Raw genomic sequence first — 13,146 nt, 5'->3', positions numbered from 1 at the left:
TTCTAGAGCCTTCCTCCTCTACAGCGCTGCCGGAGCCTCCTGCCTGTTTGGAGCAGCCTGAGCTGCCAGTCTGCATGGAGCAGCCAGAGCTGCCAGTCTGCATGGAGCAGCCAGAGCTGCCAGTCTGCATGGAGCAGCCAGAGCTGCCAGTCTGCATGGAGCAGCCAGAACTGCCAGTCTGCATGGAGCAGCTAGTCTGCATGGAGCAGCTAGAGCTGCCAGTCTGCAAGGAGCTGCCAGTTTGCAAGGAGCTGCCAGTCTGCATGGAGCAGCCAGAGCTGCCAGTCTGCATGGAGCAGCTAGAGCTGCCAGTCTGCATGGGGCAGCCGGAGCTGTCAGTCTGCTTGGAGCAGCCAGAGTTGCCAGTCTGCATGGAGTTGCCAGTCTGCATGGAGTTGCCAGTCTGCAAGGAACTGCCAGTCTGCAAGGAGCTGCCAGTCTGCAAGGAGCTGCCAGACTGCAAGGAGCTGCCAGTCTGCAAGGAGCTGCCAGTCGGAAAGGAGCTGCCAAAGCTGTCAATCTGCATGGAGCAGCCAGAGCCGCCAGTCAGCATGGAGCAGCCAGAGCCGTCAGTCAGCATGAAGCAGCCAGAGCCGTCAGTCTGCCAGACTCTTCCAGATCTGCCAGTCAGCCAGACTCTTCCAGATCTGCCAGTCAGCCAGACTCTTCCAGATCTGTCAGTCAGCCAGACTCTTCCAGATCTGCCAGTCAGTCAGACTCTTCCAGATCTGCCAGTCAGCCAGACTCTTCCAGATCCGCCAGTCAGCCAGACTCTTCCAGATCTGCCAGTCAGCCAGAATCTTCCAGATCTGCCAGTCAACCAGACTCTTCCAGATCTGCTATTCAGCCAGACTCTTCCAGATCTGCCAGTCAACCAGACTCTTCCAGATCTGCCAGTCAACCAGACTCTTCCAGATCCGCCAGTCAGCCAGGATCTGCCGGATTCAACTGCCTGGCTGGGCTTCCTCTCAGTACTGGGCTTCCTCTCAGTACTGGGCTTCCCCTCAGTCCCAGGCTGCCCCTCAGTCCCGAGCTGCCCCTCAGTCCCGAGCTGCCCCTCAGTCCCGAGCTGCCCCTCAGTCCCGAGCTTCCTCTCAGTCCCGAGCTGCCTCAGTCCCGAGCTGCCCCTCAGTCACGAGCTGCTCCTCAGTTCAGTGGGGTTCTGGGTGAGGACTATTCGGCCATGGTCGGCGGCGAGGGTGGATCATCCCAGGACGCGAAGCGGAGGAACTATGACATTTATGGAGTGGGGTCCACGTCCCGAGCCGGAACCGCCACCATGGACAGACGCCCACCCGGACCCTCCCTATGGTTTTGAGGTGCGTCCGGGAGTCCACACCTTAGGGGGGGGTTCTGTCACGCCTTGGTCTTAGTATTTTGTGTTTTCGTTAATTAGTTGGTCAGGCCAGGGTGTGACATGGGTTTATGTTGTGGTATTTCATAGTGGGGTTTTGTAGTATTTGGGATTGCGGCTGAGTAGGGGTGTTGTATAGGCTTGGCTGCCTGAGGCGGTTCTCAATCAGAGTCACGTGATTCTTGTTGTCTCTGATTGGGAACCGTATTTAGGTAGCCAGGGTTTCACTTTGTATTTCGTGGGTGATTGTTCCTGTCTCTGTGTTAGTGTTCACCAGACAGGCTGTATAGGTTTTTTCACGTTCCGTTTGTTGTTTTTGTTATTTCGTGTATCGTCATTTGTTCCATTAAAAACATGAGTAACCAACACGCTGCATTTCGGTCCGACTTTCTTTCGACAAACGAAGAACGCCGTTACACAATGTTAGTGGTGGCTGTTTAACAGTCTGATGGCCTTGAGATAGAAGCTGTTTTTCAGTCTCTCGGTCCCAGCTTTGATGCACCTGTACTGACCTCGCCTTCTGGATGATAGCGGGGTGAACAGGCAGTGGCTCGGGTGGTTGATGTCCTTGATGATCTTTGTGGCCTTCCTGTAACATCGGGTGGTGTAGGTGTCCTGGAGGGCAGGTAGTTTGCCCCCGGTGATGCGTTGTGCAGACCTCACTACCCTCTGGAGAGCCTTACGGTTGAGGGCGGAGCAGTTGCCGTACCAGGCGGTGATACAGCCCGCCAGGATGCTCTAGATTGTGCATCTGTAGAAGTTTGTGAGTGCTTTTGGTGACAAGCCGAATTCCTTCAGCCTCCTGAGGTTGAAGAGGCGCTGCTGCGCCTTCTTCACGATGCTGTCTGTGTGAGTGGACCAATTCAGTTTGTCTGTGATGTGTATGCCGAGGAACTTAAAACTTGCTACTCTCTCCACTACTGTTCCATCGATGTGGATAGGGGGGTGTTCCCTCTGCTGTTTCCTGAAGTCCACAATCATATCCTTAGTTTTGTTGACGTTGAGTGTGAGGTTATTTTCCTGACACCACACTCCGAGGGCCCTCACCTCCTCCCTGTAGGCCGTCTCGTCGTTGTTGGTAATCAAGCTTACCACTGTTGTGTCGTCCGCAAACTTGATGATTGAGTTGGAGGCGTGCGTGGCCACGCAGTCGTGGGTGAACAGGGAGTACAGGAGAGGGCTCAGAACGCACCCTGGTGGGGCCCCAGTGTTGAGGATCAGCGGGGAGGAGATGTTGTTACCTATTTTAATCCCACCTTGTCACAAAACAAAATGTGGAAAAAGTGAAGGGGCACTGTATGTGTGGGAATACTTGGGAACAGATTTTCTAAATTAAAATCACTTACGGGAGTTTTTACACTCTTTTTTTGGGGCTCAGAAAACTTTGGGGTCAAAAACACTTGGCCCAAATTCGGCACAGAGGCCACCAGTTGGGGAACCCTTCTTTAGAGGATAAAAGTGTTTTTCGTAAAACCCTTCATAGAGTGTTCTAGCCTGAACCCTACATAGAAGGTTCTAGTTAGAATTCTATGCAAAGGGTTCTACCCAGCACCAAAAAGGGTTCCCCTATGGGGACAAACCAAACAACCTTTAATGGTTCTTCTTAACACCTTTTTTTAAATAGTATGTTAGCTAATCAAAGTTTAACATTTTAAAAGTTGAATTGATCATTAGAAAACCCTTTTGCAATTATGTTAGCACAGCTGAAAACTGTTGTGCTGTTTAACGAAGCAATAAAACTGTCCTTCTTTAGACTAGTTGAGTATCTGGAGCATCAGCATTTGTGGGTTCGTTTACAGGATCAAAATGGCCAGAAACAAATTACTTTCTTCTGAAACTCATCAGTCTATTTTTGTTCTGAGAAATGAAGGCTATTCCCGTGAAATTGCCAAGAAACTAAAGATCTCGTACAGATCTCTATCCAGAAAAGAATGAGGAGTGGGAGGCTCCGGTGCACAACTGAGCAAGAGGACAAGTATATTAGAGTGCCTCACAAGTCCTCAACTGGCAGCTTCATTAAATAGTACACGCAAAACACCAGTCTCAACATCAACGGTGAAGAGGCGACTCTGGGATGCTGGCCTTCTAGGCAGAGTTGCAACGAAAAAGCCATATCACTGTCCAGTGTTTGTGTTCTTTTGCACATCTTATTTTTATTGGCCAGTCTGAGATACTATTTAATGAAGAAGCCAGTTGAGGACTTGTGAGCGGTCTTTTTCTCAAACTAGACACTCTAATGTACTTGTCCTCTTGCTCAATCTGTAGGTAGGCAGCCGCCTTTCTGTGCTAGTGGTGGCTGTTTAACAATCTGATGGCCTTGAGATATAAGCTATTTTTCAATCTCTCTGTCCCAGCTTTGATGCACCTGTACTGACCTCGCCTTCCGGATGGAAGTGGGGTGAGCAGGCAGTGCCTTGGGTGGTTATTGTCCTTGATGATCTTTCTTGCCTTCCTGTGACATTGGGTGTTGTAGGTGTCCTAGAGGGCAGGTAGTTTGCCACCGGTGATGCGTTGTGCAGACCGCACCACCCTCTGGAGAGCCTTACGGTTGTGGGCGGTGCAGTTGCCGTACCAGGCGGCGATACAGCACGACAGGATGCTCTCAATTGGGCACCTGTAAAGGTTAGTGAGCGTTTTTGGTGACAAGCCACATTTTTTCAGCCTTCTTCACCACACTGTCTGTGTGGTTGGACCATTTCAATTCGTTGATGATATGTACACAGAGGAACTTAAAAGGAACCTTCTCCACTGCTGTTGTGTCGATGTGGATAGGGGGGTGCTCCCTCTGCTGTTTCCTGAATTCCACAATCATCTCTTTTGTTTTGCTGACATTGAGTGTGAGGTTATTTTTCTGACACCACACTCCGAGGGCACTCAGTGTTGAGGATCAGCAGAGTGGAGATGTTGTTTCCTACCTTCACAACCTGGGGGCAGCCCGTCAAGAAGTCCAGGACCCAGTTGCACAGGGCGGAGTCGAGACCCGGGAGTTTGGGTATACACTATAGTGTTGAATGCTGACCTGTAGTCAATGAACAGCATTTGTACATAGGTATTCCTCTTGTCCAGATGGGATAGGGCAGTGTGCAGTGTGATGGCGATTTCATCGTCTGCGGAAATATTTGATCGGTAAGCAAATTGAAGTGGGTCTAGCGTGACAGGTAGGGTGGAGGTGATATAATCCTTGACTAGTCTCTCAAAGCACTTCATGATGACAGAAGTGAGTGCTACGGGGCGATAGTCATTTAGTTCAGTTGCCTTAGCTTTCTTGAGAAGAGGAACAATGTTTGCCATCTTGAAACATGTGGTATTATTTAATGATAGGTCGGCTGACTACACATAAATGTTTCCCCTGATTCAACCAATTATAGTTGTCTTCATGACCATATTTAATAGTGAGGGTTAATTTACTCATGATCATATCTAAGAGGGATGAATAATTAGCAGTGGTAGTTTTCATGCTAACATACTGAATGTAACACGTGGGTTATGAACCGGGGTCTCCCACAGGATCAACCACCATATTAGCCCATTAGACCAAGATGAAATTCCCTCATGGGCCGAGGGCCGATGCTGGTTTTTGATGTTTGCAGGCGGGTTACCTCATCCTGTAACCATGACCAACTCATGTCCGCTACATGTACTTGCGCCTGACATATCTGCTAGGTATAACGATTAGAAAAATATATCTGATATTTGTTCATGTTAAAAGGACTCTTCTGGTTTCAGATTGAGGCCTTAAACAGTTGGAGTAAAAGATCTGCTCAAGGCCATGCAAGAAAGCTTTGTCAAAGGCTCTCCAATGAAAATGTATTTTGTCTGAGTGATCTGTTGTTGGCTTTCTCTAACTAATGTTTAACACTATGCAGAGATACAATTATTCATATACTGTATGTATGATTTATTAATGGTATAGTAGTGTAGTTTAATATTACTGACATTTCACCTACTGATTGTGAACAAATTACACTATTCTAATGTGATAGTATTGCACACATTACACAGCACAACAGCCAGAAAATGAACATATGAAATAGGAATATACTGTTTTGATAGGGTGTAAGTGGTTGTCGTAGAACTGGATCTCACCATCACTGCGGAGCACCAAAGGCGTGGGCGGGCCCTGGACTCTGGTTTTGGTGACAGTATTGGTCACCACACAGGTGTAGTTGCCCACATCAGAAGGCTCCACTTTAGCGATGTATAGATTGCCCGTCTCCTGGGAGATAAAGCGTCGTGTGTCCTGCTTCACAAACGAGGGATACTCATTAAAAATCCAGGAGAATGTCAGATCTGTGGAGAAAGGAGAAGAAATGTGTGAGATCAAATACAACTAAAATTACACCAGGTTTTCAGGGTCACGCTGACTCTCCTTATTAGAATAATAACACGGGAGAATAGGGAGAATACCAGTTTTGTCTGGTTGGAATTGATTTGGTGGAGTAGCAGGTGTGTAGGGTTGTTTGATTCTTCACCCTCCAAAGGGGTTGCAGAATCATCACAGTGCTACATGCTAGGGTGAAAATTAATGATGGTCTGAGTGTGATGAGTTAGGAGGTGCTCTAATTATCTGGACACATTTCAAAATGAATATTGTTTGTGTGGCAGGGTTTCTTTGGTAAAAAAAAAATATTGCATTTTGACAAAATCAGAGGACATTTTGTAGATAATACAAGGCCTTGAGATTGGCTGAATGTTTTATTTCACAGAGAAAACAAACTTTAAACATTCTAAGTTGTTAAGAATGACTGACCAGGAAGCTTAGTTCGGGTTTGGTTTTTGTAGCACACAGTTGGACAGCAGTGCGAGAAAACAAATTAATTTGGGGAATGCGTAAGGGATAGGCCTAATTTCTAAGGGACGATGGGCTTGAGCTCGGATCGTCACAAAATACTATGTTAATTGTACTGTAAGTAAATGTTAAAATAACTCTCACCATGATGGTAAAAATAACAATACAACAATCATACCCTGATGAAGACAGCTTGTCTGTTGAAACATTTCTTATTTGGTTATTAAATTATTGTATCTGAGCTCCTAGAGTGTGTGGCTCTACTTTTATTTTTCAAATGTTCTACTCCGCTAGCCAGCACCTTGACTAAACAGGTGTGCATTACACAAAAATAACAATACAACATATAGTATACAGTACATTTGTAGGATCACAGGACAAGGCAGGATCTCAGATCTGCTATGATTCACAGGATAACGAGCATCATGTTGGCTGGTAACTGTCAGGTGGGTCTCTCCAGTCATTTTCTTACTGTAAATGTCAGCATCTTTTTAATGTCACATCTTTTGTGGTTTGAGTCTTTCAAAAAGAACAAAACACACATTTTGAAGAGTAACCTTTGAAATAAACACTTTGTTTGGCTATTTGTCTGGTGATTCAGTAACTTTATGTGCCCAGAGACTTTGGCTCCTTAGGCCAAAAGGATTCACAGAGGAGTACATTTAAAAAAATAAAAATAATTTGTATGCGTGACTGAGGCAACTGAAATACTGTACATTCTTGAAAAACCTTTCCCATTCTGCATCTTTTGTAGTGGTTGTGTTAATCCAAGCTCACCGTTCCCACCAGGACTTTGAACGTATCATAAGCAGCACCAGCATAATCATCATTATCACCACCATCATCATCATCGTCATTGTTGTCGTCGTTAGCGTCATCATCATCATCATCATCACCATCATCATGTCATTTTAAAGGTATATAAAATCAGTGGTGATCTCATCTGCATTGCTTGCTGTCTACTTTCCTTGCTGTTTGGGGTTTTAGGCTGGGTTTCTGTATTCTTTGTGACATCTGCTGTAAAAAGGGCTTCATAAATACATTTGATTGATTGATTGATTACACAAGCAGTACCCTACAGCTAAACCATACTTCTAGGTTTCAATCTACTGCAAAGAACAAATGATAGACAGAGCCAGTGTAAAACACATTGTGATTTGTGACAGTTTGATCTCAGCTGGGGTACTTATCAAAAACACTGCTTCAGGGTCATGTTGTTTTTTTCTGTTGCCGAGCTCTCGTTTGAAACTTTCAGGGACAAATGATTATTTCTGAATGTTCTGACATTCTAATCAGTGGAGGGCGGCCTGAGTTTTCCAGGCCGCCTAATTGACAGGCACGTACCTTTTCCCGCTGAGCCTAATCAAACTCATTCACTTGTTAGCTGGTTGGTAATTAAACAAAACAGTCTTGAAGGATTCCTCCTTTACCCTTTCTATCTGCCTGGTCATTTATCACAGCAGGCTTCGATGCATGATGCAGCTCACTCACTGTTAGGAGCAGGTATAGGCTACAGCATGAATCAGAGCAGGCCAATCAGCCTCTTCAGAAGTGTATTTTGGCAGAGTCCTGAGGGTATTAGAACACAGAAGGTGATGGCACAGCAAGCGGAGAGGAGGGGAAAGGACAACAGAGACATGGAACATTCTGCTCTCCAAGGCAGGACAAGGCATATTGTTTTGGCTCGTTTCCTCTCCAGTGCTCATGGGTTGTGCTTGCACCTGCTCACACACGTGTTTACTACTCATAAGTTTAATGGTGACTACAGTATGGGATAATACATAATGGCAAGAAAATATAATGATAATGCAGTGTTGAACAAGGCTAGGAAACATGACTGAAATATATTCAGTTATGTTACTCACCAGCACTACCAGCATTACGACCAGGAATACAACTTTCCAGAATCGGATCCTTTGTTTCTCACCCTGCAGAGCAATTGAACTGAATCCAGAGGCGGGCCAAAAACACAGCCGGCGGAGGAGAGGTACTCGGAGTGGTCTTCTAGTCCGACTTCGGAGGCGCACACACCATCCACCGCTTCCAAGTATATTACTCGCTTATGTTCAATCTCTGGGTAATAAAGTTGACGAGCTCAGGGCGAGGATTTCCTTCTAGAGAGACATCAGGGATTGTAACATACTCTGTTTCATGGAAACATGGCTCTCTCAGGATATACTGTCTGAGTCTGTCCAGCCAGTTGGGTTCTCAGATCCTCACGCAGACAGGGATAAATATCTCTCCGGAAAGGAGATTACAAAAAAAATGGTAACTATAATCCGTTGCGTTACCAGCAAAAATATTGTAATCAGATTACCGATACTTTCGAAAAACTAGATGATTACTTTAAGGATTCATATTTAATTCAGAAAGCATGTTTGCAATTTTTTTGGGACACTTTTCTGTTTTCTCAATGACATTCAAATCAGCATCAAAAAAAGGCGCAAGTTTAAGTTTGTTCCACCTAAGCGAGTCTATCCACAAGTCAGAGACCACTATGATGACACACCAAATGTATTTGATAGATTGCGGGAAAAGAGCAGGAATAGGCTTTTGTAGGTTACTGTCCAAGCTATGTCTTCCAATGGTGCGACTGCTGCTGGAATCCAAAGATTATCCAACTTAAATGCTTGGAGGTAAGGATGACAGTAGTGATGTAGTCTACGGCAATACGGATATCACTTATTATTGATATTTACATAGAGCATTGATGTGAATCCTACTGCTGCTTTCTCATCTAGCTATTTGCGCCTTACAGATTGTGGTTGTTGTGGATAGCTGTTCACAAATCTAAATGTGTATTTGAACCCAATAATGTTTGAATTCTAGATGTTTAAACTGCCTATAAATCATCAATGAAAAATGCACTGTTCCAACAGCTGCATAGTGCAGATCCAAGCATATTGAATTAAAGTGGGGCTTTTATTGCTTAATAAAATTAATCTAATTCACGCTGATAAAAATAATCCATTGAACTAATGGACACATGCTCCAATTTGCACACTTTCGGTGGACTTAAAGGGGCAATCTGTAGGTGCTACATCCATTTTTGGATTTATAAATTATATATACAGTACCAATCAAAAGTTTGGGAACACCTACTCATCCAAGGGTTTTTCTTTATTTTGTAGAATAATTGTGAAGACATCAAAACTATGAAATAACACATAAGGAATAATGTAGTAAGCAAAAAAGTGTTAAATATATCAAAATATATTTTATAGTAGACAGCTTTGCACACTCTTGAAGCATGCCATTCCATGAGCGCAGCATTTATTTTTAAACTCGAATCAATGAGCTCAATCAGTCCTCCATGACAACAAAATCATAAACAACAGAGTAGGGCTGGCTGATAAGTCCTTAGTTTTGGGGTCATGCTCAGGTAAAACAAATTGGCTAATCTATACTTCCATATTTCCAAGTCCTATTCTTGAAGATCAAGGGGTATAACATTTATTGGAATGACTGGAATTCTGATAGACTTTGTTTTTTTAAAATGTAAATACATAATTTAATCGTATTATTATATCTAGTAGAAAGCGATGGCTTAGAAGAAGCCTACATAACCAACCCATAATGTAACATTTAAAATCCATATATGTCCAGCTATGTAAATTTTAACATTGATTTATCCTGCAACAGATGCCGTTCAATTGGTAACATACATTTTCATCTTCTTCTACTGCCTCTTAAAGGGAAGGTAATCTAAAAGTAACGGAATGTAATCAGATTACGTTACTGAGTTTGGGAAATCCAAAAGGTACATTACTGATTACAATTTCAGACAGGTAACTTGTAATTGTAATGGATTACATTCAGAAAGTAACCTAGCCAACCCTGCTCTCCGGGAAGAAGAAGGGTAGGGGTGTATGTTTCATGCTTAACGCCTCAAGTCTTTTTGTTCATCTGACCTAGAACACCTCACAATCAAATGTCGACCGTATCATCTCCCAAGAGAATTCCCTTCGGTTATAGTCACAGCCGTGTATATCCCCCCTCAAGCTGATACCACAAAGAACTTCACTGGACTTTATGCTAAATGAAAACCACATATGCTGAGGCCACATTTATAATAGCTGGGGATTTTAACTAAGCAAATTTGGGAGAAAGGCTACCGAATTTCTATCAACACATGGACTGTAGTACTCGCGCTGCTAAAACACTCGACCACTGCTACTCCAACTTTCGGGGTGCCTACAAGCCCTCCCCCGTCCTCCTTTCGGCAAATCTGACCACGACTCCATTTCGCTATTCCCTTCCTATAGGCAGAAACTCAAAAAGGAAGTACCTGTGCTAAGCACTATTCAACACTGGTCAGACCAATAGGAATCTACGCTTCAAGATTGTATTGATCACACGGACTGGGATATGTTTCGGGTAGCCTCGGATAATAACATTGATGAACATACTGATTTGGTGACTGAGTTTATCAGAAAATGTATAGGAGATGTTGTACTTACTGTGACTATTAGAACCTACCCCAACCAGAAACTGTGGATAGATGGCAGCATTTGCGCAAAACTGAGAGCGCGAACCATCGCATTTAACCATGGCAAGGTGACTTTGAATATGGCAGAATACAAACAGTGTAGTTATTCCCTCTGCAAGGCAATCAAACAAGCAAAATGTCAGTATAGAGACAAAGTGGAGTCGCAATTCAACGGCTCAGACACCAGACGTATGTGACAGGGTCTACAGACAATCATGGACTACAAAAGGAAAACCAGCAACGTCGCGGACACTGACATCTTGCTTCCGGGACAAGCTAAACATCTTATTTGCCCGCTTTGAGGATAACACAATGCCATCGACGCGGCCCTCTACCAAGGACTGTGGGATCTCCTTCTTTGTGGCCAATGTGAGCAAGACATTTAAGCGTTTTAACCCTCGAAAGGCTGCCGGCACAGACGGCATATCTAACCGCGTCCTCAGAGCATGTGCAGACCAGCTGACTGGTGTGTTTACAGACATATTCAATCTCTCCCTATCCCAGTCTGATGTCCCCACATGGCCTTCGTCAGAGTTTCCACGTCAGAACTTCTGTCATCATGAAGTGCTTTGAAAGTCTAGTCAATGATCATATCATCTCTACCTTACCTGTCACTCTAGACCCACTTCAATTTGCTTACCGCCCCAATAGATCCACAGACGATGCAATCATCATCGCACTGCACACTGCCCTGTCCCATCTGGACAAGAGGAATAAGAATGCTGTTCATTGACTATAGCTCAGCTTTCAACACCCTAGTACCCTCCTAGCTCATCATTAAGCTCTTGGCCCTGGGTCTGAACCCCGTCCTGTGCAACGGGCTGCCCCCAGGTGGTGAAGGTAGGAAACAACACCTCCACTTCGCTGATCCACTTCGCTGATCCTCACCACTGTGCCCCCACAAGGGTGCTTGCTGAGCCCCCTCCTGTACTCCCTGTTCACCCATGATTGTATGTCAAATCACGCCTCCAACTCAAACATCAAGACGACACAACATTAGTAGGCTTGATTAACAACAATGCGACACAGCCTACAGGGAGGAGGTGAGGGCTCTGGGAGTGAGGTGCCAGGAAAATAACCTCTTACTCAATGTCAACAAAACAAAGGAGATGATTGTGGACTTCAGGAAACAGCAGAGAGAGCACCCCCCTATCCACATCGACATGACCTCAGTGGAGAAGGTGGAGAGCTTCAAGTTCCTCGGCGTACACATTACTGACAATCTGAAATGGCCCTTCCACACAGACAGTGTGGTGAAGAAGGTGCAACAGCACCTCTTCAACCTCAAGAGGCTTTGGCTTGGCACCTAAAACCCTCACAAACATTTACAGATGCACAATTGAGAGCATCCTGTCGGACTGTATCACCGCCTGATACGGCAACTGCACTGTCCGCAACTGCAGGGCTCTCCAGAGGGTGGTGCAGTCTGCCCAATGCATCTCCGGGGGAAAACTACCTGCCCTCCAGGACACCTAGAGGCACCTGATGTCACAGGAAGGCCAAAACAATCATCAAGGACAACCACACTAGCCAGTGCTTGTTCACCCCGCTACCATCCAGAAGGCGAGGTCAGTACAGATGCATCACAGCTGGAACCAAGAGACTGAAAAACACCTTCTATCTCAAGGCCATCAGTCTGTTATGTAAGGACATCTCTCTCAACAGACAAAACATTACATACAGCTAGCAGCCAAGTAGATTGGTCACGAAAGTCAGAAAAGCAATAAAATGAATCACTTACCATTGATGATCTTCGTATGTTTGCACTCACGAGACTCCCAGTTACACAATAAATGTTCCTTTTGTTCCATAAAGATTATTTCTATATCCAAAATACCTCCATTTGGTTGGAGCGTTTATGTTCAGAAATCCACAGGCTCGAGTGGTCACGACCCAGCAGACAAAAATTCCAAATAGTATCCGTAAAGTTCGTAGAAACATGTCAAACGTTTTTAAAATATTTTATGGATTATATTTCAACCGGGACTGTAGCTTCTTCAATAGGAGAGAGAGAGAAAATGTCTGCTCCAAGCTGTTGCGCATGTAAAATGCTGCTGGCACCCAGCCATCCAATGATGCGATGTGACCTTTCTCGTTCATTTTTCAAAATAAAAGCCTGAAAGTATGGCTAAAGATTGTTCACACCATGGGGAAGCCATAGGAAAAGGAGTCTGGTTGATATCACTTTAAATGGAGTGAGGGCAGGCAATGGAACAGAGAGCTTTCAGGAAAAGCAGCACTTCCGGGTGGATTTCCTCAGGTTTTCGCCTGCAATATGAGTTCTGTTATACTCACAGACAATATTTTGACAGTTTTGGAAACTTTAGGGTTTTCTATCCTAATCTGACAATTATATGCATATTCTAGATCCTGGGCCTGAGAAATAGGCAGTTTCATTTGGGTACGTTTTTTATCCAAACATCAAAATACTGCCCCCTACACTCAACAGGTTAAATAGCACATTAAAGGCTGCTGCCTATATACATGAACTTGAAATCACTGGCCACTTTAATA

The 13,146-nt window shown here is 44.6% G+C and overlaps 1 protein-coding gene across 1 annotated transcript in view; it reads right to left on the bottom strand.

The window, feature by feature from the left end:
• The window catches only part of LOC135540235 (contactin-4-like), a 221,377-nt gene that overhangs the window by 102,144 nt on the left and 106,087 nt on the right, over window positions 1–13,146 (bottom strand). The window contains exon 5 of the mRNA XM_064966751.1: window positions 5,441–5,644. Within this exon, the coding sequence (XP_064822823.1) occupies window positions 5,441–5,644 (204 nt within the window). The remainder of the gene's footprint in view (window positions 1–5,440; window positions 5,645–13,146) is intronic.

The sequence above is a fragment of the Oncorhynchus masou genome, chromosome 5 (assembly GCF_036934945.1).
Source record: "Oncorhynchus masou masou isolate Uvic2021 chromosome 5, UVic_Omas_1.1, whole genome shotgun sequence".
Taxonomy (NCBI): Eukaryota; Metazoa; Chordata; class Actinopteri; order Salmoniformes; family Salmonidae; genus Oncorhynchus; species Oncorhynchus masou.
The sequence above is the reverse complement of the archived record's forward strand: the minus strand, read 5'-3'. Positions and strand labels throughout refer to the sequence as shown.